Raw genomic sequence first — 25,879 nt, 5'->3', positions numbered from 1 at the left:
ATCTTGAAGGTCGAGTCTCTCCGTCGGCAAAAAGATCGGAGGGTCGGAGGGCTTGGCACCGACTATCCCTGAACGGGAGTAGTGTCATCAGGCGTTGCCGCGACAACAGCGGATTGGGCTTGGCTTACGGCAAGCGATGGGTGACAGGGCTCTCCCTAACAAGACACAGCCCGTTCAAGCCTCAATTACCTGCCTGTCCTTCGTCGATGCTGGGCGCAGATGGACACTACTAACCTACAATAATAATATACCGACAGTTACCAGCACAACATCCAAATGACGGTCACGAATCTTTTGCCCGATCCCTCCGTGGAATCGGTGAAACTGGCCGTCCGATCGACTGCGGCATGCTCGAATGCCACAGTGTTGACCCTCCAAACCCTTTTCGGGCCTGCGTCGAAATCCCCCCTCGATACCAAATCCGACATGTCGAGTCGACGCGCCAGACCTACCAAGACTATCACGACGAGTACGACACGCACGAAGGCGTCGACGGGGACAACACGAACAAAAGTCACCGGGCGGGATGCCGTCTTGAGCACGCTGGCTGAGAAGGATGTGTCGCGGCTGTCATACCAGGAGAAGTTAGTTTTAGCAACGGAAGTCTTCAACACAACGTTAAAGACGCTGTCGGATGCCGTGAAATCGCAGTCTTCCAAACGCGACGAAGCCCGGTCTCGCGGGTCGACATCGCCTGAAACACCGAAGAAGTCGACGGATGTGGGACTACTGGCGCTATCTGAGTGCGCAACGATGGCGTTGTCATCACTAAGGACGTTGAAGCTGGAACAAGGCAGTCAGGATAACACGACGCCGAATGTTCAACTCGAGCAGGGGGCGTGCGTCTTGGCGGGGAGGTATCTCTCGCTAGGGCTCAATGACATGGCATACAAGGAGTTGAGGGGGCTGAAGCGGAGGATTCAACAATTTCTGGACAGCAAGGCCACGGCACGAAAGAAGACGACAAAGAGCGAAGAAGGATCGGAGGATGCCACGACCGAACGCATGTCAGACCTAATCACGTTCTCCAACCTCACGCAGGCACAGGATCTGCTCGGCTTGCTGGTCTCATTTCAATCCAATGCTCTACGACTCATTGCGGCTGAGAAGAAGGCGTCAACGATACAAAAGGTTGCCTCGTTGCTGCAACTCTCTAGTCAAAGCAGCCCTGCGAACGTCATAGTCGCCGCAATGGACAGCGGTGCTCTCGCCAAAGACAAAGCGGCGGTGCAACTTCAACTGTTGTCGAATACCGTACTATCGTTATCCTCGTCTTCCTCGAAATCCACCGATGGCGCCACCACGAAAGACCGTCTGAAACCGATCACCGCATTGAATCTTCAATTGCTGGCATTGGAAATTCGCTGCATGAGCTGGAAGATTTCTGGACATAAGTGTGATGATGGCAGAGAGGTCTGGGATCCTCTGGCTCGTTACCTTGCCAGTTTCACGTACAACAACAATGGAATCGAGAAGACCGAGTTCGCGATCACGTACAAGACCATCGTTCGACTCCAGTCAGCGGTCGCAAAGACCCCAAAGAGCACGGCGACCAACATGAAGGACAACCTCTCCGTGGCGAAAATTGCAACGGTACTAGGCCAGCTCGCCCAGGAAGCGGGCTGCTTTGACGAAGCCTTGCAGTTGTTCACGGAATCTTTGACCCCGTTTTCGAGCATGCAATCTCTCTCACTCGCTACCGTGCGTTGCAAGATTGGAGTTCTGTATTTCGAAGGTCTTAGGAAATCGAAGAAGTTCTCGCCAGCCCACATATCCAACGCCGTGTCCGAAGCTACTGCCACTCTGAGTATGCCCTTGAAGGGCAGCCCCAGCGATCTCGATGAGCTGCTCGTGGAAGCAGCCCGGCTGAAGAAATACGCCATGGCCTGGTTTGGTGATCTGATTTCGAAACAACAGAGCAGGAAGGCGGAAGATAGCGACATTGCGGCTAGGGTTTATGAATTTTTGGCTGGGTTTCTGAGATTCTTGCGCCGCTACATTGGCCGCCAGCCATCGGAGGATGAAGACTCTAAGGGGTATGAGACATTCTCCAAGCGAGTTTCTACTTGTCAGAGCATTGCCCTCGCCGCAGTGGATTCTGCGATTGCCGTTGGAAAATTATCTGTCATGTCCCAGCGACCTGCTTGGGAGGATATCCTCTCCAGCCTTGCGGATTGCCAACGACTTCTGACTATAATCGACTCGACCGATATGACCGACTCCTCCTTGATTGAGCAGATTGGAATGGGTTTTGTCAAGATGTCCAACCTTTTCTGGTCGCGATACCTTAAAGAGAAGGAAGCCGGGAAAGGTTATCGCGAGCTTGTGCCGCTCTTGAAACAGTCCGCCAATTTGCTATCCCCCTGTCTACCGGCTCAGCGCGTCACCGGATTTGCCGCCCTCAAATACGAACGACTCGCCCATGTGTATATGGAAGGGAATATGAGTGCCGAATCAGAACATGCATTCTGCCAGTCAATCAGAGAGCATATCGAAAATGGGACTTTGGAGCAAATCGTTTCTGACGCTTCGAGCGGATTTCCGCATCGGACTTCTCAGGATCCAAAGAGCAATGCCTTCATGGTAGGGCGCGTTCTTTCTGCATTCCTGAAGGTGAAGCTACGGGCCAAGAAATCAAAGGTGTCGGTCTTCGACGACGAGAGTTTGACGCCATTAGTACGAGGCCATCTTCTGGAGTGGCAGATGGGCATCTTGACGGAGCTACATGTCTATGCTACAAATGATGAAGTTTTCAGAGGAATTTTCAACCTCCTCCTTACGAAGCTTCTCGGCATATACTCTTTAGAACTCAACCCCATCCGCCGCCTACGCGTGGTACTTTGTGGACTTCGCTTCTCGTTGGAGCGCCCGAGCGCTCTAGAACCGTCACTCCTGCAGCAATTGATTGATGAAGCCACCGAGGGCATCGAAAACGAGGAAGCTGGACACGACACAGACTTGTTCACATTCTCAACCCATCTGAAGAACTCAGTCCGACTTACACTGGGTCTTCACCAAGGCGATTTGCGACCGGATCAGTTGGACCACGTCATCTCCTCATGGACCGCCATGATGAAAAACTGTCACGATTGGGAATCGCTTGTCTCATATGTTGGGGACGTGGATTACTGCCTGGTTCAAATGAAGGCCGTGGTGGACTATACCGAGATCCATGGACTGTGGAAACTTCAGCTCTCCGCTCTCGAACTGATCCTCCGTGTTAACGAACTCGAAGAATCCGGAGACTTTTCTGAAGCCATTCTCATCCTGTCGCGTCTTGTTCTGCAATATTGCCGACTCGGATTCTGCACGAAAGCAAACACTCTCCTGACTCGTGCGGATCAGTGTCTGGCTCAGAATGATGTCTCTTGCTTGGCAACTTTGTCTCATCGCCTGGCCCGCGTAGGGTACCTGCTGGAAACGGGCGACATCGAGAAGGCAGCTGCCACGTTATCGGCGGCACGGGTCCTGTACGAGAAGAACCAGAGGAAGCAGGACCTGAACAGCTGCTCCGTTCTCACAAAGATCGCCTGGGAACGATTGGTTGCGGACGCAGCATTCATGAGCTCGCGGCTCTCGTTTGCTCAAGGCTCGACTAATGATGCCCTATTCTTTGCTAAGCTCTCCGTGAGACTGAATTGCCGGATCTGGGCCAAGGTCGAGAAACTCGCTCAAAGAAAACAGGACAAGAGTCTTCCTAGCACCGAGAATTCTGAACTTGAAACTGTGGTGGAGGGGATGGCAAAACTAGATGTGACCCAAGCATCGACCAGCACCACGAGCTATTCCCAGGGTGCTCCCTTCTGGCCTCATATCGGCTCTCACCACACTTCGCTATTGAACCTTTCCTGTCTATCCGCTCACCATGGCCTGTTCCAGGACGCCATCTATTATGGAGAACAGGCCTTGAAGGTCAACAAGACACTCAACGCGAACGTCCGATTGATTGCTTCCCAGGCCCAGCTTGGATCTCATTGGGTCTATGGAGGTCATATTTCTGAGGGCCGAGAGCTATTGCAAGCTGCCGAGTCGCTGTCTAAGGAGTTAGAGAGCAGCATTGAGTTGATCTCACTGCACATGGGCCTTGCCGCGCTTCACAGAGCAGAAGGAAATCACAAACACGAATTGCGTGCTCTTTTCGATGCCGATAAGATCATGGCTAGCTTTTTGGCGTCCGAGAGTTCAGATTCTTCTTCGACGTCTTCCAATGTCACGGACTTGGAGCAGAAGATGGACAAACTTCAAGTCCGACCTAGCAGCCGAAGGACGACCAGGCAGACGACAACAACAACGACGACTACATCGACAACGCGGAGGACCCGTACCGCGACGACATCTTCCCGAAGTGTACCAAAGGTCACAGTCCCGAGTCCTGAACCACCTGCAACTGAGTCAACCACCTTGTCCCACTTTAAGAGCGACATCTTTCGACAACAAGCCTCCTGTTCGCGTACGCTGCGTGAATTCGAGAAAGCCTCGGCTTTGCTAGATGGTGCTCGAAAATTCGCAGTCTCCCGAGACAGCCAAATCTCTCTTCACATTGGCGAAAGTGAGCACTTCCTTGCGGACGCCATACGCCATTTCGCCTCACATGCAGTATACTGTGTTCTTCCGGAGTCCACAATTTCTTTGCCGTCGTTACAGTCGCCCACCAAGCCCACCAAGGAAACGGCCTCCTCTAGCAAAACAGCTACGACGAAGAGACCTAGAGCACCCACCAGGGGCGCGCGCTCCCGAACTCAGAAAGCTACCGAAGATTTTAGCGTTATGTTGTCTAAGGCGGGTGACTGTTTGAATAATGTGTTTTCTACGGCCACTGCTTTGGGATCCACGCTTGATAGTCACGCTGCGTCTCGTCTGATGAGTCGGATCTCGATGCTATCTCATGTTACTTCCCATGAAGCTCCGGCGTTGTCTCTGTCTCCTGCTAATGTTAACGGTATGTTTATTCCTTTGAGGCGAAAATGGAGAGTGGAAACTAACCTGTGCAGAAATTGGTCGCATTGGTGCATTCGCTAAAGAGCACGTTGCTATCAGCATCGACAAACAATTGGCGGACCTCAGCGACCCGCTTCTCTGGCCCTCGTCCTCGAAGGAAACATTCCAGCTTGACGATCCGTGTTCCAACTTCACCAAGGAATACGTTGACATTCTTCCAACGAGCTGGAACGTTCTTTCACTGTCGTTGAGTGCAGATTGCAGTGAATTCATTGTTTCGAGGCTCCACCGAGACCGCTCGCCTTTCCTTCTTCGTCTCCCTCTCAAACGAGGCAACTCGGAGGACGAGGAAGAGCAATTCACCTTTGAGGATGGCAGGGAAGAAATGCAGGAGCTCATCAAACTTGCAAACGAGAGTGCCCATGCCGCTAAGGCTCAGACGGACCGACAGTCGAAGAAGGACTGGTGGAAAAACCGCGAGGCCCTCGATGCTCGAATGGAGAATTTGCTACAGAATATTGAAAATGTCTGGTTTGGAGGATTCCGGGGAATATTCTCACCTGTGCCGCATGATACTGCCCCATTGGCGCGATTCGCGACTTCTTTCCACAACATTCTGGATAAGCACCTTCCTTCCCGCCAGAAGGGTGGCCGAGCAGAGGGCCCACGACTGACATTGCATCCCAATGTTCTCGAATTGTTCATTGGAATCAAGGATCTTGGCGAGCAAGAGGATCCTGAGGATACTTTGATGGATCTTCTCTATTTCGTGGTGGACATCCTTCAGTTCCAAGGCGAGCGCAACGCATACGACGAGATCGACTTTGATATGATGGTGGTTGAAACCTTGGATGCACTTCGAGGATATCACGAAATCGTCCAAGATAGACACGCCCATCAGGCCCCGAACCACACCGTCCTAGTTTTGGACAAATCCCTCCATCTCTTCCCCTGGGAGTCCCTCCCCTCCCTGCAGGGCTTGCCCGTCTGCCGCGTCCCATCCCTCGAATGCCTCCGCGATCGAATCCTCCGCTTCCGCAACGAAGGCGCCACCAACCTTGACCTCGGTCTCGGTATCCCACGGAACAACGGCTACTACGTTCTCAACCCGACCGGAGACCTCCAAACGACTGAAACCACCTTCGAGAAAGATCTATCCGCCCTCGATAACTGGAGTGGCGTCGTCAAGCGCGACCCGACCGAGGACGAGTTCAAGGACGGACTCGAATCCAAGAGCGTGTTCCTCTACTTCGGCCACGGCAGCGGCGCACAGTACATCCGCGGTCGAACCATCAAACGCCTCGACCGATGCGCAGTGACCTTCCTCATGGGCTGCAGCAGTGGTGCGCTGACCGAAGCTGGAGAATACGAACCATACGGCACTCCGATGAACTACCTCCAAGCTGGGAGTCCCGCCTTGGTAGCCACTCTGTGGGACGTGACGGACAAGGACATTGATCGATTCGCGAAATCTGTTTTCGAGGAATGGGGTCTTATTGGTGGAGAAACGAAACGGGAGAAGGGTTCTCGCGAGACGTTGGACGAAGCCGTGTCAGTGTCCAGAAAATCTTGTGTGTTGAAGTATTTGAATGGTGCGGCACCGGTCATTTATGGTGTTCCTACGGTGTTTTTGGAATAGATGGATTTTTTCTTGGTCCATCATTATTGCATGGGCTTGGATTTATGGTTATGATTGATTATTATTGTTATTGTTAATATTGTTGGAGTTGATAAGCATGCATGGGCCTGGTGTTCATGGTTATTGTGTATAGTTGTTAGCATTGTTGCGAGATTCAATTGACTAGACTTGGTTCTTCTGAAATTTCCTGGTATAAGTACGGAGTGGTTTGTTATGAACAGCCAAGGTACTCGAAGCTAAGCCAGAAAGACGAGCGCAGCAGGGTAGCTCGATTCTCCTGAAAGAGCTTCTCAAACCTCATACTAAACCCAGCAGCACTCTACCAGTCCCAATTCAGACAGAAAACAACCACATCGAACGCGGCACCAGTACCTGCGGAGTATTCACGCGTTTCCTTACAAACGAAACCGAGCTGTGTTGCCTAGGGCGCGACGCAGGAATGACGAAAGCGGAGTGAGGTGAAGCTATCGCAACTGCCCTCCTTCCTCATTGGTGGTCCGCTGTGTTGTCGGCCGGTGGCAGTTGCAAGAGCGTAAAGTTTCCTGGAGTTGGTGCCTATAAGTGACTGTCCCTCGCCCGTCTTCCTCTTTTCTCTTTCTTATTCTTCTTTCTCCCCTCCAGCTGCAGTGGCCTTGGCCAAGCCATCGCATTGCTCACTTTCCTTTCCTCTCGTAGCTGTATATAGTTCCTTTCGTAGTTGTATATAGCTTTATATAGTGTATATAGGTATATGAATCGTAGTTATAGACCGTAGTTAGAGACCGTAGTTATAGATCGTAGTTCGTAGTCGTAGTCGATAAGCCGTAAGCCGTAAGCCGTAAGCCGTAAGCCGTAAGCCGTAGAATGATGCTTCCTGGATACCTCGTAACGTAGCGTAGTCGTAGCGTAGTCGAGGGTCGCAGTTGAAGCTGAAGCTGTAGTCGCGATCCCAGTGAGTCATCAACAAAGGGCTTCAGATGCGCGTCTCAGACATGACACTTCGTCTACAGATGAATTCACTGCAATAGCAAGGCTGCAAGCTCTCTTTCCCGGGTATTTGCACCTCTGGAGTCGCAGAAGGCTCCAAGGCTCCAAGGCTCCCAACTATCCTAAAGACGCGGTGGTTGGATCGGCTTGCAGCCTTCTCAGTCATAAAGATACGCCTTATAGCAGAACGAAGCATAGACTCTTAATGATCGAGTGAATTCGGGGTTTTATTGTGCAACAAACACACCTTCGGTCATCGAGCCCTTACTCAGTCTTGTGAGCAAGCGCTTTGCCGGATGGAGTTATTGGTCGAAGATGCCTGAGCCTTAAGCGCCCGCGCATTTATTAACGCTACGCCGAGCGGGGATTGTGAGACTATTTTTGTGTCGTATCGCTATTTAAAAGTCTTCTGTTCCTTCCGGTCGATGCACTGATCTAGATAATAGCAAAATCCTCAGTGACCGTCATTCTGCTGATCAAGCTAGATCCTGCGCACAATATCGCTAGCACCAATGTTCGAAGCCCCCGAGCAACCACGTTTGACAAACGATGACTACTCCGTAGGGTGGATCTGCGCTCTGGAAATTGAGCTGGCGGCGTCGCAAGCAATGTTGGATGAAATACACCCGAATATTCCCCTGGAGCCAGGGGATAGCAACACCTACACCCTCGGCCGCATGGGACAACATTGTCATGGTGTGCCTTCCTGACGGCAAAGCAGGAACAAGTGCAGCGGCTACTGCAGCCAATAACTTGCTTCGCAGTTTTCATAACATCCGGTTCGGCTTGATGGTCGGTGTGGGAGGGGGCGCGCCGTCGCTGCCAAATGATGACCCTTATGAAGATGTGCGTCTCGGTGACGTAGTTGTTAGTACTCCCCAGGGGGGGCATGGTATGAGATCCAACTAAGGCGAGAAGAAGCTGTGAGCTCACGGATGGTGGCAGGTGGTGTGATTCAGTATGACTTTGGGAAAACCGTCATCGAAGGTAGCTTTGTTCAGACGGGCGCGTTGAACAAGCCGCCCAGCGTGCTTCGGGCTGGCGTGTCTAAAATAAAAGCCAACCATATGCGAGGAAGCCGGAAGATGATTTCGTATATCGCAAAAGGATTGAAATTGAACCCAGGCATGACAGATTTTGGTTATCCCGGAGAGAGATACGACCAACTTTTTGAGGCGGATTATGATCACGTCAACAAGAGATCAGGATGCAACGAATGTGATCAGACACGCAGTCACCATCGACAATCTCGAATGACGAACGATCCTGTCATCCATTATGGTCTCATTGGATCGGCAAACCAGGCCATGCGACATAGTTTAACTAGAGAGAAGCTGCGGCAACAGAACAAAATCCTATGCTTTGAAACAGAGGCGGCAGGCCTAATGGAAAGTTTCCCGTGTATTATCGTCCGTGGGATCTGTCATTATTCTGATACTCATGAGAACAAACGCTGGCAACCGTATGCCGCGATGACGGCTGCAGGATACGCCAAAGAGCTTCTCTCATGTATACCTTCTCTTACGATGAAATTCACCGCGGAGGCCGCAAAGATCATGAGCATGGGTTAGTGCGACTATAACTTAAGTTACCAGGAATTCGATAGACCACTGACGAGTTCCCTCTGGGATACCTAGTCCACGCGGAGCTTGCTCCTATACATGAAAAGTTGAAAACTCTTCAGGATGGTACGGGGCCCAAGCCCTATGAAACTTTCAATCCTGACCTTGTTTAGATATGATGCGTGAAAAGATTAGGAATATACTTAACTGGCTTGCTCCTCCGAGTTATGAAGCACAATACATCGACGCGCTGTACAAGCGACAAGAAGGCACAGGGAAATTGTTTTTAGATTCGCCCCATTTTGCAGCCTGGGTTCGAGGAGACATTCGAATCCTCCTGTGCCCCGGAATTCCTGGTGCTGGAAAGACAATCATGGCCTCAATTGTAATCCATTACATGAGGGTCAATCCGCAGAATAAAGTCGCATTCCTGTTTTGTAATTATAGAATGCAGGAGGAACAAACACCAGAAGTTTTGTTTTCAATGATTCTCAGACAGCTTGCAGAGCAGGGAGCAGCAAATTATAATCTTCTCATGAGCCTTTGGAACGCCCACTATCCGAAGAATACCCGACCATCAATTGAGGAAATGCGCAATGCTGTTCGACATCTTTCTCAAGAGAACCAATTCTTTGTGATAATCGACGCATTGGACGAATGCCAGGAAAATTCCGCACGTTCTTACTCCAAGAGATTCAGTTCTTAGAGAAGGTAACAGGAATAAGGTTTATGATAACTACCCGGCCCTGTTATGGGCCAAAGCAACCGTTTCTACCTCATGAGCAATTGGAGATTCGAGCAAGCGAGGCGGACATAATCGCCTATGTGAGTGGTGAGCTAGGTTACTTCTCAGAATGTGTTCAGAAAAGCTTGAAACTTCAAGATATTATCAAGAGAACTGTTGCCAACTTTTCGGGTGGAATGTAGGTTCACGACAGGCATTGTCCAGGGAGGAAAATAAAGAAAGAGAAGAAAACCAACTGACCAATTTTTCAATGTCTAGGTTTCTTCTCGCAACCCTATATACCAAATCCCTCAGGAGCAAAAGAACTGAAGGTTATATTGACGACGCCCTGAAATTCCTCTCACAAGAACAGAAAAACGTCGTGCAGACGATTAACCGAGTTCAGATCGAGCGTATTGAGCGACAGAGTGAAGACGACCGGGAATGGGCCCGGCGTCTTCTAACCTGGGTTTACCATGCGAAACGGACACTCTCGCCGACGGAGTTGCAGCATGCTTTGGCAATACAGATTGATTCAAGAGAATTTCAAAGGAAATACCTACCGCCAATTGAAGAGCTCGTCTCGCTTTGTGCAGGCCTTGTTTCATTCGATAAGAAAAGTGATCATGTTCAATTTGCTTATTGGACGGCTTTGCGGTACTTCGATAGTGACGAGCTCCCTGGCTGGGTTCATACAGCGCCGGCGGAGATATCCCGAACGTGTCTAACGTATTTAGCGTTTGATGTATTCGCCGCAGGACGCGCCCCGAATGACCAAGCATTCGAGCAAAGAATGGAAGAAAATGTGTTCCTTGATTACGCTGCTCGGTAATGGGGATACCATGCTCGGAAATCCCAGTCCGATATTCAGAATGTCGCGGGCTTGTTCCTTCAGAATGAGACATTGGTCAATTGTGCGAGTCAAGTAATCTTTGCGGGGCCACGAGACCAAGAAGGATACAGTCAACGAACTCTTCAAACAACTGGTATCCATCTCACAGCTTGGTTTGGACTTGAATTGCTCATGTCAGACCTTCTCGTAACTGATCCGCGAAGGGCCAACTTGCTCGACCCATATGACCAGGCACCCTTGCACTTGTCGTCTCGTCGAGGATTTGTGGAGACGGTAGAGTTATTGCTTCGTCACGACGTCGATATCAACGCAAGAGACAAAGATGGAAGAACTGCGTTACATGAGGCGAGTGAAATGGGACACAGTACAGTGGTGCAGATCCTCTTAGAAAACAAGGCAGATGCAAGTGTGAAGGATCGATGTGGATGGACGGCATTGCGCAAAGCCTCGAGTCACGGGCACGATGAGGTAACCCGTCAGCTGACATCTTACAATTAAGACTTGAACCTTATTACATAAGGCGATTATGAACCGACATGGGAGAATTGTAGCTCTTCCATAGCGGCGAGGGTTCCTCAATGATCTACAGGACTTTTGCGGATTGTCTAATCGGGAAATCCCGAGCCATGTATCAATGAAGCCCTAGTTTTCCATTTTTCGTATACGAATCGTCAAAATCCAGAGCAGTTACATATCGAAAACCATCTCATTAAGCTTAAATAAGCATTTATCATACCATAGGCGTCATTTCACACCTCCTCATGCAATCCTTATGTATCGATCTCCCCTGGTTTAAAGTATGTACATCCGCGTCAGCCACTGCAGCTCAGGTCGTCCGCCACAAGCATCGGGACTTCCGCAAGTGCCAGCATCATAGCCCGCATAAGTCCAAAATGCGTCCTGCTTCTGAGTCAAGTCCGTGCCGCTCACATTAGGGGTCATGTTCTGGGTCGGATATCCGACGTATCCAACCACCTCCGCATTCGAGGTAGACTGGCTGGCCGCATTTTCCGCGAAAAAGCCGGTGACCGAATGATCGGGATGGTCACGGTTGATATCCACATCATTAACATAGTCCATGGTGTTGACGCGCAGAGGATCGAATCCCTCGATCAGCCACGCCAATGAAGTCAGAAGCTTGTCTTTGCTGTAGTTCGTCGAGCCGGTGATGGAGTCAATGGAGTCGATGTCGCCGTTCCACAGCTGAAGGATAGAGACATGGTCCGTTGAGTCCCAGCCCGTGCCGTCGAGACCGCCGTCGGGGAGCTGCAGGAAGGCGAGCGAGATATCATCCCGCCCGTTCAAGGTGTATAGGGGGATATCGGCGTCGGGCACGCCAGCGTCACTTTGTGTCCAGTCGTTGGCAACACCGGCCATGTGTGCGTATGCGGCTAGCGAGCCCTGCTGACGCCCGTTCCAGTATTCGAAGCCCTGGCCGGCATCACCGGCTGTGAGGAAGACGGTGCGCAGACCGGCTCCGCCTTGCACGTTGTGTAGCAGGTCGGGACTCAGAAAGAGTAGGTCATCGTCTTGGTGGGCGACGATGTTCAGGGTCTTGAGGGTTTGCTGGGCGGAGGCGAGAGAGTATTGTGCTAGGAGGAAAAGAGCGCGGAGCGCGAATGTGGACTTCATGATGGGGGAAGGTATGGAATGAGAAGGAGTATGAGCGATGTGATTGAGACACATTTCGGGGTGAAACACCCGCTTCTTATGCTTGTAAAAGTGGTCACCAAGGGATGTAATCTGCTCATTGTGTATAGCTGTTCTGTTGTTTATTCATTCCAGTGAACTTGTTTGGGGACATGGTGGTATGATCGGCGCATTCTTGCTGTCACCTGTGAGTACGCCTGGAATTGTCGGCGTTTATACTGACATAGTACTATGTTTTTGTTTAGATCACTTGCTTGGATAGCATTCCAGGGGTTAACCAATCACGCCTTTACCTGCATTTACATACATCCTCTTTTCCCCTTTGTCTTTACCGAGTAACTCCGTAGAGCTTTTGTGAAATGCACTGAATCCATGATGTAAATGCCTTTCGCAAGGCTTTTCCAATATGATTAACCCGGCCCAAAAATTATCGGTCTTAGTATTAACACACCCCCAGCTAAGTACGAGTCCATACATAAGGTCCTCCATATATGGTCCTCCATATGGTCCGTTAAGTTATCTTAAGGCTGCGGGTAGAACCCGCGTTGGGCTGCTTATTTTTTGCCGGCGGGGTGGTGTAGTACTACTACTCCAATATGACGATATCTTAGAACGAGATGAGCTTTTTCACTGTCAAGACTCAGCTAGTTATTACCCACATTCTTATATAGGCGCTAATTGCTTTTCAATTCACAATCTCTCTCCACTCTATACACTATTAGCTGCAACTTTACACCCTCCCTTTCCACCTTCCTTCATTCTAATCTCATCGTCGTTACTCGTGACCTTCTGAACAGTAGCCTCACTCTGGTTCCTCACGGTCAGAAACGGCAAGAAGCAAAGTGACACCCCGGCCGTCGCCGCCGCGAACCAATAAACACCCAAATATGGCCGGATTACGTCCTCGTCAGCATTCTCGGGAGCAGCTCTTTTAATCATCGAGGTATACACAGAGGTCGCGATGCCCATGGCGATATTCGAAGACAATTTAGTGGCTGTGCTGAAGACACCACCGGCGATGGATTGGTGAGAGGGAGGGAGAGAAGACATTACGTAGATCTATGCCAATTTTCCCCATTAGCCTAATTGAAGCACGGTATTGAGAGGGGGAAGCTTACATTCGCAACATTATACTGCAGATCCACCCCTACCGTAAGAATGATCAATGCTGGGAAGACAAAAGCCCAATAGGTCGTCTCTGCACTCATGAAGCCTAGAATCAGGAAAGCAGCAATGTAAAGGACGCCAGCTAGGCCCATGAGTAGTTTTTGGCTCACAAGGTGTAGGATTGCCGCGCAAATGATATTTGTGATAACACCGCTGCAAACCAGGGGGAGCATTTGCGCGGTGATCAACAAGGCTGAGTAATTTTTTACCTTTTGCAAATACAATGGCAGGTAGAAAAGAGTGGCTGCAAAGCCCATGTAGCAGAGGGAGAAGATTATCATCAGCTGGATGGGTTCGGTTAGGTATGTCTTCGAAGCTAGCAAGGGAGGTGATGCATACCAAGGAGAAGTTTCTCTCTTTCCATATATATAACGGCATCAGAGGATGTGTCGCGATGGACTGCCAGAATATGAACCCAGCTAGGAGAGCTACGCCTACTATGAGGAGTGTAATCACGTAGTCTGTTTTCCATCCATCAGGAGCTTCCCCAGATAAACTATTGTTTTCCCCTATTAGCGCCATTGCAGCAATATCTGATGAGGAGACTAACGTTAAAGCACTCGAGAAGCTTCCGAATCCCGCGACGATTAACAATGTGCCCAGTATATCGAACTGTTTTAATGTTGACATTCCTGGCGACCGCGGACCGTCACTCGGTACCGTCCAGGCCGTAATTCCAGTGAATATAGAATAAATCACGGCCAGCGTCCAGAAAGATGCTCTCCAGCTAGACACATACGACGCGATCCCAGAGACCAGCATTCCAACCACAAACCCCAAGGCGCCCCCCGCACAAAAACAGGAGAAGGCATAGTTCTTCCTCTTCGAGGGGCGCGGATATACTGCTCCGAGGCATCCTACAGCTGGAGGAACCGCCGCCGCTGAAGCAAGTCCGATGATCCCTGAGAAAATATCCAGATATATGGCGCTATTCGCAAAGCCGGCGATGAGTAGGGACACCGAGTATCCGGCCATCGACAGGATGAAGAGTTGTCTGCGTCCGAAGATGTCGGCTATTTTGCCAAAGGCAAGAAGGAAGGCACCACCGGTAAGACTTATCCTGTTAGCATATCCCACACACTTGCCAGTACTAACTGAGAGGAACACTCACGCAGCACTAGCCGTAATCCAGGCAATCTCAGCAGAGGTCATGTTGAGGTCGTCGCCGATTTTAGCGGTGATGATAACGGTGGCACCCTGGAACACAGATGTCTGCGCATTTGCGAAGGCCGCTAATACCACGAAGAGACATTCATGAGTAGTCGATCTGAATAGCTGACTCCCTGGAGATTTTGTGTCATCCTGGGGCTCTGCTGGTGGTGAATCTGTGAATGTGTTGTTGTCCGAGTCCATTTCGAATGTGGTGCTTGTGCAGTCAACCAGGTGAGACACATGGTCGGAATTATACTTGAATGAATAAATCGAACTATTAGAACCATCCCTGCCGCGGATAATATTCTGGTAGGGTTGATGCCGATCATTACGTACCTGCTTTGCAAGGGGTGAAGTCACATTGTCGATGGGGCCGGGTTTTGAAGAGGTTTTATCATATGCAATGACTAGTATTTGACTCATGTGAGCTGTCAAGATCCATTCAACTATTGCATCTCTCGAAAAGACCCGTGGATCATGTACATGTCGACTTTAGCCGGCTCATTAGAAGCCATGGTCTTGCAGGTGTTGTACAACATAACACACGATGTCCTTTTTATTACTCTAAAATAAATCGAATAGTATTATGAATAATCCTACCGCTTATTATGTTTCTCCCTGGCCTTGTAAAGCTTGATAAGAATGTTCACATGGTTTATGGCTTACTCGCTCATTGGACCAAACATTGCCTGATCAGTCTCCCAGAGGAATCTATTGCAATTAGTATCATGTAGCACAGCTGCAGAAAGAGACGACTTACTCAAGTAATTCCTCGGAGAGTTGCACATCAAACTCTATTCCAGGCCTATTCGTGTAAATTTCACTGTATTCCAAGGCCAGGTCCCGGCAGATGGGCGCATCTCTGCCCATTAGCTTGATTGCTAGAGTCCATGCCTCATTAAGATGGGTCAAAGCTCTTCCATGGTGTTCGGAGTTCTGGTACAGCCTAGACAGTGTGATAAGATTTTGCACGATAGCGAGACTGCGTCCCCCAAACACTGCTCGGCGAAAGTCAAGAGCAAGTAAATGTATCTTTTCGAGTAAGGCTCCATCGACTGTAATCTCCATTAAAAACGCTCGTATTGTGCTAGGAGGGGTGAGCCAAGATACGCCCTGCGGAAATCAGAAGTTATCTCCCAGCGGCCTTCATCGTAGTGCTTGATATAATGTAGAACGGAGTATTCGAGAAGGGTATCTTTGGCAACATGAGATATTTGCTGGTATCGGATATCTGGCTCGGCCAATATAAGCTACATCTCAGGAATTTCGGATAATCGATGCTGGATATATTCCAAGCAGCGCCAGAGGGCAACTTGGTGAGCTGACCGAGGGCTAAATGAGATATTCGATTCTCGGACCAGTTGAAGCAAACGTTCCTTGATCACAGGATGAATGAACTGCACCAGCCCTTCTCGAATATCGACCAAAGAAGCACATGGTTTTCGGAGGAACTCGCATGATCATTTGACCAATCAAACCGAGAGGCGTGCTGGGAATTGTCTTCAGGACGAGGATTGCTTCTCAGTAGCCCTCCTGGGACTCTAGCAAACCGAGGAGAACATGGGTCGTGATCAAGGAGCCTAGTTGAAGAGCTTGCTCCGCCACCAACTGGATGAACCCGTCCCACATTTCGATTCGTCCGGTCGTTCGCGCTCTCTGTTCCCCATTAACCCCGAAGATCGACATATCCCGGTTGGCAAGGACCGCTGCTCTCTGCTGGATCTAGCCGGTATGGTCTCTCATGCGAAATACCGCGGCTTGCTTTCCAGCGTGGGGATGAAGCCACGAGGATCGGATTCGGGCTCTATGGCGCGGGTGATAGAGAGGGTGAAGTCAATAAAGCTGGGGAGAGCAGACAGAATAAAACATGAGAGTCAAGAAGGGACGCAAAATTTGAAGGACATGGATCCCATAACGGGTCCTCCCGCAGAAGGCGATATTCCGGCGTTTTTCCGCCATCGTGCAGAGAAGAATTCATTCGGGGATGAGCATATGGCGTTGAGAATTGGTCCGTTGGTTATCGAGAACGGTGTTGAGAGGTGAGTTCTTTCTTTCTATCTATCCTAGAAATACAGAGCTGATCTGAGTAGTACCAAGTCAGATGCCCTGATAACCCTAAGAGAGCCGCCTGTTTTCCATGAATGTTTTGAGCACGCAGCAAACCAGCCAGCTCTCGCGGTAGAGGGCACTCCAGAGAGGCTTCTCTGGCAGCAACTGAGCCGGCCAGTCAGTCAGCCCAAGCGATACAAAGCCATAATGAAGCAAGTAGCGGGCGTGCCGTTCTCCGGACTCGAGTCCGAGCAGGATCGGGAGCAGGAGATCATCAAGCTCGTAGTAGAGGCGAGTCAATCGGCCACTGTTTCTTCAGAGTCAGATCTACAGCAACACCCCGACTCGCACATCTCGCAAATCCTCGACCAGCTCCAGGATCTCTTCCTCCGACGCGTGAGAGTCTACCTCTCCAGCATCACATCCCAACTTCTCAACCCATCAACCTCACTAACATGGAACCCGATAACCAACACCAGTCACTCCTTCTGCGCCTCCCTGTTGGATCCAACTCTGTTCACTCCTTTAGTCAACGGACCTCCCATCAACCCTAACATCGACACCTACCCCCTCTACCTGATCAGCTTCTACACCCCTCCTCTCCAACCCAGCCAACATCCCATGACCGAAACTCCAATCCCAAGAACCAAACACGACATCCCCCCAGGCCACATCCAAGAATCCCTCATCCAACCCTCCACCTCTCCCTCCTCCGACCTCATCGACTCCCTAACCCACTACTTCACCGACTGGGCCTCCTTCCCTCGACCCCTATACCCCCACCAACTGCTCTTCCCATGGGACTGCACAGAAGGATACGCCCGATGCCCGATGGCATGCGGAGAGTGCACCCTAAGCACACACGTCTGGGCTTTTCCGTTCGACTCCTGGTCGCTCGTTTCTTTGCACTTGGGCAGAGAGAAACATCTTTACCCGTTCTTGCAGGGCGGAGACTATAATCACCTTTCATTGCGGAGGGCGATTCACGCACAGATTCAACCATCAGGATTAGATGCGGATCCAGATCCGTCTCCAAACTCAGTCCCCCAAATCCACGAAGAATGGATCCAAAACCGCCTGTCTATCCTGCACGCCTCATGGATCCTCGCACGAACAGCAAGTAGCATGGCACAATCTCTCTCCTTCCGGAAATCCACCACTTGGATACCCAACCCATCCTCCTCCACCCTCCCTGCCATGTCCACAGTCAAACAGGCGGAATCCACCGCGCCCAACCGAATAGCCATTACTTCGAGTGCGGCACAAACGCACATTACTTCCTATCTGCGTAGGCGGTAAAACCACTACATGAGCAACGAAGCGAATATGAAGCCTTAAGAGGAGAAAGGATGAAGATGGAGGATGTTTTAGGGAGGGAGGTCAGGGGGAGGTTTTACACGAACACTAAGTCTGGTTCTAGTGGTAAGATACAGACACAAGGATGGTCGTCAAGGACGCTGAAAAAGAAGAACTGGGCGGGGTCAGGGGATCGATCCTGTAAAGGGTTTGAAGGAGAGGATAGTACGCGCTTCACAGGGAAATTTCAGATCTTTTACAATGCGTCGTATACACCTGGGTCTGGATCTGCTGGGGTGGATGGAAGAAGCGAGTGCGTGGATGCGCAGTTCGGGAGCATAGTTGGGTTGACGGGTATAGGTCAATTTGGTGGAGAGAAAGCATATGATCCGGCGATGGATCCGGGGGTGAATTGTGCGAGTGGATGCGGCAGTTCGAGTATGCCGAGTGGTGATGGATCTGGGTCTGGCGGTGGAGGAGGATGGGGTGATGGCGGCGGTGGTGGTTATAGCGGAGGAGGCGGCGGAGGAGGCGGTTCTAGTAGCGGAGGAGATGGTGGTGGAAGCAGTGGGGGAGGGGATGGAGGAGGCGGCGGAGGGGGAGATGGGGGAGGATGAGGATCTATCTATAACCTACTATATTCCAGCATACCATATACCATACTTCAATCATACAGAAGAACCAACCCATCCACAGATTTAAAATCACGAAGAAATCGATTTCTAAAAGCGAGTATGTTCATCCAATCAATATCAATAGGTACCTATCGTCATCATCACCGCCAAACCAATCCCAAGAAGGATAAAAAAAAAGAATAGAAAAATGTCGAAAAGAAGAAGAAAAGAAATCACATCCATCTCTCGCGCTCTCATGTCCCTCGACCAAGACTAGAGACTTTACAAGAGTCCCTAGTTCTGCTAACTAGTTCAATTTCCGCCATCGTATTTCCACCTGCTCAAAAAACCGCAATAAAGCCTATTATAAAAACGATCATCGCTGTGCTTTTATTTTTGATTCTCTCCGCTGCGCTCTTACATCGCGCTACTTAATGAGTAATTCCAAGAGGATGCATAGCTGATGAGATGGACACTATGTTCCGAGAGAAGAAGGAAAAATCAACGCCTGATCATGCAGAATACCTCGCAAACTATATACTTTGTCTTTATTCTTTTCTTTTTGTGTTTCGCATTCTTTTGCCTTTTTTTTTTTTTTTTTTTTTTGTTCTTGGTGATATTCAACAGATAGACAGGAAGACAGTGTCCACGGAGACACAGCTGTCAGAGTAATGGAGCACGCGAGGACATCAGTCATCAAACCAAACCGTGGGGGGATATCTAAGAAGGGAAAACTGCGAGTAATGGTCGAGGAGCATAGGGAGGCGTGTTGGAAAAAAAGAGATGTCATGATAATGTATGAAGTGTAAACAATGAAGACTGTCAAAAAAGATGGTAGTTTCATGCGCTCAAACGCTGGATAAAGGTCTGCACGGAGAAAGGTTAGCTGAGGACCTTCAAATTCCCGCCAGTCCAATGTAAGCAAACTTACCGGGAAGAATTGCCGGAATCCCCTCGTGTCCAACCGGCTCAGTGCACCCAAAAATTCTTCCACAAGATCTGCCCCCATCCCCATGCCGGGAAGCTCGCGATCCCGCAGATATTCAATATACTCCATACCCGTCTTACAGTAGATCGTACGCTGCAGCCCACCCGCTTCGGCAAGAACCTGCTTGGCCTGCGCGTCCTTAGCGTTGAAGGACGGAGTGGCCGGAAGAGCCCAGCAGAGTGGCGACATGCGCGTGATCATGAACTGTCCGAATCCAGGCAGGGCAACCTGCTGCGCCGAGGTCCCGTTGGCGCCGTCGGGGGTGAGATCCGGTCCACCCCAGGAGCTACCCATCTTGGAGAGTAGCGAGAAGGCCATCTTGGCAGTCGTAAAGTCCTCGACATCCTTGGCGAAATGTTCGATGGTGGTGATCACGGTATCAAACATAGGTTGGTTTCCTGCAGGTAGTTAGCCCTAGAACTCAGGCTCGGAATTCTATCATAAAACGTACTCTCGCTGATAATCACAGCACCCAAATCGTTGTTTAAGACCGCCAGCAAGAAGTTCAGGTATTCTCGTTTCAACTCCGCCAATTGAATTTCGTCGTCGGTACCGGTAGTAGGATCGGCAATGCCAGAGAATACTCGTTGCAAAAACGGTGTCAAAAGAGTATCAAGGATGTTATAGATCTCACCCTTGAATCCGAAGATGACCTGATCCAGAAGACGCAAGAAGAGGGCCATCTCGTCGCGGGAGGAGGTCTGAGTGAGCAAGCCATCGATCCACTGCGGCAACTGCGGGAGGATCCGGGCGCCCAGAACGCCGATCAACCGGGAGAAGGCGAACCGGGCAGCCGTTCGGATATTGAACGACGTCTTCAAAGACTCCAACGAGACGAGCGTGGCTTCGGACACCTGGACAAAGGCTTCCGAAACCTCGACAGCTGGCAGGGCAGAGGGCGTAGACGTACCCGGCATCCAGTCCGAGAATCCGCGGGCCAGAGTCCCCAGTGCCATGATGTCGTGGTGGATCTGGAGCAAAGCTCGCTCGTCGTTCGACTTGGCAGGGCCGAGGTTCTTTTGCATGTCGAGAAACACGGGGGTCATCACGGATTGCGCGTAGAGAACCTGCTGATCCGCTGGAACGGCGGGGGTCGAGCAGATGATGCCAACCGCCTCGAACAGGTACAGCTGGCTATTGAAGACGGCGTCGGCGGAGCCCTCGTGGTCCTCCGAAGACATTTCGTCGCCATCCGATCCATCTGTAGATACCTCGGCTTGGATAACCAGCAAATCGCCCAGGGCCTCCACAACGGTTTGCGCCACGTTGCCAAGGTTGGCCCTCAGCTGCTTCACCAGGCGCTGGAACAGGTACCAGGACCGCGTCTTCACCTTCTTAATCGGGTGGTGCACGAGTTGGAGGAAGCTTTCCAGAACGCCCGGGATAAGGTGGGAATGATACTGGAAGAACGAGCTATAGCGGACGCAGATTTCCATATACTGCAACTGCGTTGCGGGGTGGGTAAATGACCGAATATCTGTATGTGTCAGCATTTCTCCATGTCAATAGAAAAACAACGGCTGCCACCTACCGGACTCGACCATCCTCAACATCATTTCAATCAATCGCTCCGCAGCAGGATTGTGGGGAGCGCCCTTGATATAGAGACTGCCGGCCTTGACAGCAATATCTCCGAAGAGGAACATTTCATGCAAGGCAAGATCCAGATCCCGCCAGTCAAGCTGGGTGCCCGATTGGCGCAGATTCTCGAACGTCGTGGCCACAACCTCAGAGACCGCGTCGATATAAAGCGGCTCGTTCACGGTGGCGATGATCTGCTGAAGTACGCCCAGTCTCTTGCGGAGATCCTGGAATTCCGCCTCGTCTTCCTGGTCGTCCTCGTCACCCCACGAGGAAGTCTCGTCGTATCGCATCTTCGCAATGATCGCTTTCAGGATGGGGAGGAGGATCGAAGAGTGCTGCGCAGCCAGGGCAGGGTTGGTCTTGGCGATCCTGCGCAGGTACGACAGAAGGTCGCTCACGGACGGGATGATGGTGGAGCAGACTTCGTCGTACTCGTCGGAAAAGTATCTCAGGATGTGCGGCAGGAAGGCCTGCAACAGGCCGGTAGCCTTCTCCCGACAACCGGCGCTGACCGTATCCTGTTCCAAAGCCCGCACGATATCCACGACGCTGATGTTGACGAGCTTGGCAACGGTTTCCGCGAGATCGGTGTCGTACTTGAACGTGAACCTATTGTCGTAGAGAGGGGGGCTATTCGAGAGTTGGGAAACAATAGTGTCGAGATTCAAGAATATGATCATATCAATCTTGTCCTCCGGCTTCATCTTCTTGCCGATGATCTCCGTAAAGACGTCCACCGCCGCATCTCGCACCTTCTCCTCGCCGTCTCGCAGCTCCGCCTTCTGCGCCCGGCCCAGCTGCTGGAACAGCAAGTCCAGCATGGTCTGGTTCACCACGAGGCCGATGTCAATCCAGCTGACCCAGCTGCCAACCGCCTTCAGCGCCATCTCGACGATCAAGTCGTTCCCGTCCCGCCACTCCGACAAGATTTCTTGCCATGAGTTGGCGATCTTCTGCATGTCTTGGACACGAATCAAGTCCTTCAACGAATTGGCCTTATCCTGCTCGTGGCGGGATCGGGACACCAAGACGTCACCGATCTCATCGTGAATGGAGTTGATCACGCGAAGGTAGAAGACGATTCCCAGCGGGTTGTCGCGTGTCGTGCTGGCGGGGCTCTTCTGTGTCAGGGCGAGGAGGTCGTCGAAGAACGACTCCCACCCGTTCCCATACAGCGCCGAGAAGAGGAACGTCACAGTCTGGGCGATCTTGTTCTGGATATTGGGAAGGTCGGGGGTTGCATTTTCTTGTCCGTACACCTGGCGGAGGTACAACAGCAAGCCGTCCCGCACGTAGACTAAGGACTGGGGGTCAATCAGACCGCCCTGGGCAGCACTGTTGACGACTTCCAGAGCCACGAAGCGTACGATTTCAGACTGCGGCGGAGACTTGGTGAAGAGGTTGAGGCAGGCCTGCCATCCCGAGGGGTCGGTGCGGAGTTGGTTCACATATTCGATAGCTTGGGCCTTGAGGGCTTGGTCTGAGGAATGGTTCCAGGCGATTTCTATGGCATTTGCTACCTGAGAGAAGAGAACATCCACGTCAGGAACCGAGTAATACTCAATCAATCTTAATTTTGTTTTGAGGCGATTGCTAGGTAGACTGGAAGGAGGGGCAAGCACGAGGGGAAGGGGGGGGGGAGGATCAATGGTGGGGGTGGATTTCTTTTTTTTCTTGCATCATATTTTTTCTTAGCATTTTTAAACACACACTATGACTCTTACCTGTTCTTCCATCTTCGACCAGCCGAGCTGCCTTCGGAGTCAGGGTAGGACTCAGAAAGCAAGTCAGAATGGAGGGGGGGGAGGAGAGAGGAGAGGGGATAGCTGCAAAGGGTAAGATCGATGTTGTTGGGTTCAAAAATCAAGGGCGGCGGAGAATCATCTCAATCAGACGTTTATCGAAACATGGCTAGTTCGTTGGAGCAATAGACGGGCGGTGTTTCGGGGCTTTGCCTAAGAAGAGGAACTAGTCAGACCCAGTCGCTCGGGTAAAATAAGATGGCAAAAAAATAAAATTAAAAAATTCTGTCGGTGGATCAGGAACGTGCCCCGATGATGTTACTCACGAGACCGATGACAGATGCGCAATAAGATACAAAATGGGAGTGATATTTTTGAAGTTGAGAACAGGTCGAGGAAGAGAAGCAGCCGAATGCCATCCGACGAGACAGAAAAGAAAAGAAGAAAAGCGAGGAACAAAGAGGGCCAAGCTTGGAAAGTGCGGCAGGTGGCCGATGCCTAAATGGGGTAAGGCGTCCATCTTTCTGCCGGCAGATTCAGGCACCCCTCTTAGGCAGGCAGGAGTAACAATAACAAAAAATGACATCAGTTGATTCTACCGGAACTAAATACATCCCATCCTATACACACAAACGTTCATTAAAAAATAAAAATTGAAAAAACTGGCTCAGATCGTAGATTTATTCATAGCCCATACCTTTCATGCTCTTCACCGTTTGCGGCCTGCCTCTTCCTTCAGGACCTGGGCTTCCATCTTTTCGAATCCCTCGACAGCCTTGCCGTACTGTTCGAACACGCCCTCCTGGTACCCCTCGGCAATCTTCTCGATGAAGTCCTCTTCCCTCCATCGCTGGCCGATCAGATCTTCAAAGGTCTGTCCGCGCGATCTTTCAATCGCCCAAACAGCCTTGTACGCCGCGCCCAGCGCACAGGCGTTGTCTCCGATCTCCAGCTTGTAGACGCCCTCGCTGCCGCCGAGAATCTCCCCGGCCAGCTTGGCGATCGCTTTGTTCTTGGATCCGCCTCCGACCAAGTACACTCGTCGGGGTTGAGCGGGGATGCCTTCGCCGGGGCTCTGCGTGAGACCGCGGGACCGCAGCCGCAGGGAGAGCAATTGACTTTCGACAATCGCGCGCGCCTCGTCCAGCGGCACGTCCCACTCGCTGCTAGACTCGCGAAGGCTACCGTCCTTGGGATCGTAGGTGTAGCGCCACTGTCCCTTGTGGATGTTGGGGACAATCTCCGGTCGAGGGAAGAAGAGGCCCAGTTTCAAGGGGTCGGAGGCGGATTTCTGACCCAACGGAGCGGTCTGCAGGGTGTACTTGTCAAAGTTCGCCCACGAATCGGCAGCGCTGCCGCCCAACTTCTCGTTGATCGCATCGCGGACCAGCTCACGCGCCAGACCGCCGTTCTTATAGCACAGCATGAACATGTAGAGACCCGGCGTGGTCGGATGGTCGAAGAAATGCGTCGCCGGGTCGGGCTTGTAGCTGGGAGTCGACATGAGGAACGTAGTCGAAGTTCCCAGGGAGACCATCGCGTCCGACGGTCTCAGGGGCAAGGCCAGGATCGTGGCCGGGTTGTCACCGGTCGACGGGACCACGGTACAGTCCAGAGCGAACCCATATCGCTCGACAAAGTACCGGTCGATTTTACCCAGACGGATGCCTCCGTCCTCGGGCACGTCGCCCAGTTTCCGCTTCAGGTCCTCCACGCCAAAGGGACCGGAGCACAGCTTCAGCAGCCGATCATCATATGCGGCCTTTTGAATATTCCATAGGTTCATACCACAGGCATCCGAGATATCCAACGGGGCAATGCGGCCCAGCAGCAAGGATGCCAAGAAGGAAGAGACCAGCGAAATGCGCCCCGTTCGCTTGTACACGTCGGGGTATTTTCGCTGGAAGCGGAGAATCTGGGGACCTGTGAATCTCTAGAGTTTCGCCACCCCACTTTGTTAGCCAAAGGGGTCCAAAATCCCAGAGTGCTCCGCACACCGCCAGTATTACGAGAAACAAATCACCAAACCAAAAAGGGGAATAGGTGAAAAGGGGGGGGGGTAGGACGTACATGATGAGCCTTACTTCCCGTTGCATCCGCCAATTGCTCTTGGCCGCCCAGGTAGGCATCGAACTCGTCACATTCCTTCTGGGTGCTCGAATCCTGCCAATTGGGGCTATACGGGTGCGAGAAGGCTCCACTCAGCTGCTCCTCCAGCGACTTGTTCGCGTCTAGGGTCTTGAGCAACACCTCGGCGTTGTCCCCCCAGTAGACGCTGCCGTGCTGCTGGCCGGCGCCGCTAATGCCCTTGACGCGACTGAAGTCGAGTCCCTGCTTGCGCAGCCCTTCCAGCACGCCGTCCAACGCCTGGAGCCATAGCGCCACGGGTGCAAAGACCTCGTGTTCGGCCTCGTTGGTCAGAACGCCCTTCTTGATGGGAAAGCCGCGGGAGTCGGCGTCGAAGTCGAATTTCGACACGTAGACGACCTTCAGGTCGGAATTGACCACCAGGCCTTTCAGTTGCTGGGTCGAGAGATCGAACCCAATGTACAAGGGGCCTTGCATGGTCGCAGGGCGAAGATGGGATGTTTCGTGGTGGTGGCGAGAAACAATTGGAATGACGTCGATAAGGTGGTATACTGATAAGAGCTGGGTGGGAGGAAGAAGTGGGAGGAAGACGGACTTAAGGGGGAAGAGGACGGGGTGGGATGAAGTAAGAAGTTAAGAACCACCAGTTTCCGAACCGGAATTAGACTGAAGTTAAAAGAAATAATGGAAGCAAAGGTTCCACCGCTACGGAGGTCCAGAATTTATACAATTGGGGTGGGATTGTCATCCTTTGCCCCTACGGAGTACTGCGGTGTACACCGAGAGGTTATTTCTCCCTGGGCTCGGGAAATAAAAGTTGATAGATAGAAAAACGATTGGAAATGGCGTCTTAGGCATGATAGCTAA

General features: G+C 51.3%; 6 protein-coding genes across 6 annotated transcripts; 3 read left to right on the top strand and 3 right to left on the bottom strand.

Annotated features, from left to right (window-relative positions):
- Positions 1 to 276: 276 nt before the first annotated feature.
- KD926_008843 (C50 family peptidase) lies at positions 277 to 6,577 on the top strand (the record flags this gene model as incomplete). The annotated part of the gene is made up of 2 exons (XM_053094062.1): positions 277 to 4,939; positions 4,992 to 6,577. 2 exons carry the CDS (start codon positions 277 to 279, stop codon positions 6,575 to 6,577), a joined length of 6,249 nt encoding a protein of 2,082 aa, XP_052960397.1.
- A 1,478-nt stretch (positions 6,578 to 8,055) lies between these two features.
- Positions 8,056 to 11,180, top strand: KD926_008842 (purine and uridine phosphorylase; the record flags this gene model as incomplete). The annotated part of the gene is made up of 8 exons (XM_053094051.1): positions 8,056 to 8,239; positions 8,289 to 8,435; positions 8,489 to 9,109; positions 9,181 to 9,231; positions 9,279 to 9,526; positions 9,868 to 10,028; positions 10,109 to 10,634; positions 10,689 to 11,180. 8 exons carry the CDS (start codon positions 8,056 to 8,058, stop codon positions 11,178 to 11,180), a joined length of 2,430 nt encoding a protein of 809 aa, XP_052960396.1.
- A 294-nt stretch (positions 11,181 to 11,474) lies between these two features.
- KD926_008841 (Major Facilitator Superfamily protein) lies at positions 11,475 to 14,852 on the bottom strand (the record flags this gene model as incomplete). Its single annotated transcript, XM_053094039.1, has 6 exons — positions 11,475 to 12,425; positions 13,047 to 13,391; positions 13,451 to 13,783; positions 13,839 to 13,995; positions 14,050 to 14,553; positions 14,611 to 14,852. The coding sequence occupies 6 exons, from the start codon at positions 14,850 to 14,852 to the stop codon at positions 11,475 to 11,477; spliced, it is 2,532 nt and encodes an 843-aa protein (XP_052960395.1).
- Positions 14,853 to 15,313: 461 nt separating this feature from the next.
- KD926_008840 (tetratricopeptide repeat protein) lies at positions 15,314 to 15,719 on the bottom strand (the record flags this gene model as incomplete). The annotated part of the gene is made up of 2 exons (XM_053094028.1): positions 15,314 to 15,362; positions 15,412 to 15,719. The coding sequence occupies 2 exons, from the start codon at positions 15,717 to 15,719 to the stop codon at positions 15,314 to 15,316; spliced, it is 357 nt and encodes a 118-aa protein (XP_052960394.1).
- Positions 15,720 to 15,928: 209 nt separating this feature from the next.
- Positions 15,929 to 18,613, top strand: KD926_008839 (uncharacterized protein; the record flags this gene model as incomplete). Its single annotated transcript, XM_053094017.1, has 4 exons — positions 15,929 to 15,967; positions 16,236 to 16,690; positions 16,742 to 17,995; positions 18,121 to 18,613. 4 exons carry the CDS (start codon positions 15,929 to 15,931, stop codon positions 18,611 to 18,613), a joined length of 2,241 nt encoding a protein of 746 aa, XP_052960393.1.
- An 837-nt stretch (positions 18,614 to 19,450) lies between these two features.
- Positions 19,451 to 25,489, bottom strand: KD926_008838 (exportin-T; the record flags this gene model as incomplete). The annotated part of the gene is made up of 7 exons (XM_053094006.1): positions 19,451 to 19,477; positions 19,542 to 19,996; positions 20,050 to 21,075; positions 21,130 to 22,751; positions 22,907 to 23,008; positions 23,638 to 24,857; positions 24,995 to 25,489. The coding sequence occupies 7 exons, from the start codon at positions 25,487 to 25,489 to the stop codon at positions 19,451 to 19,453; spliced, it is 4,947 nt and encodes a 1,648-aa protein (XP_052960392.1).
- Between the last annotated feature and the right edge of the window lie 390 nt (positions 25,490 to 25,879).

The sequence above is a fragment of the Aspergillus affinis genome (genome assembly GCF_023601865.1).
Source record: "Aspergillus affinis strain CMG 70 chromosome Unknown NODE_5_length_567868_cov_86_340925, whole genome shotgun sequence".
Taxonomy (NCBI): Eukaryota; Fungi; Ascomycota; class Eurotiomycetes; order Eurotiales; family Aspergillaceae; genus Aspergillus; species Aspergillus affinis.
Note: the sequence above shows the minus strand (reverse complement) of the source record. Positions and strands in the feature narration are given on the sequence as shown.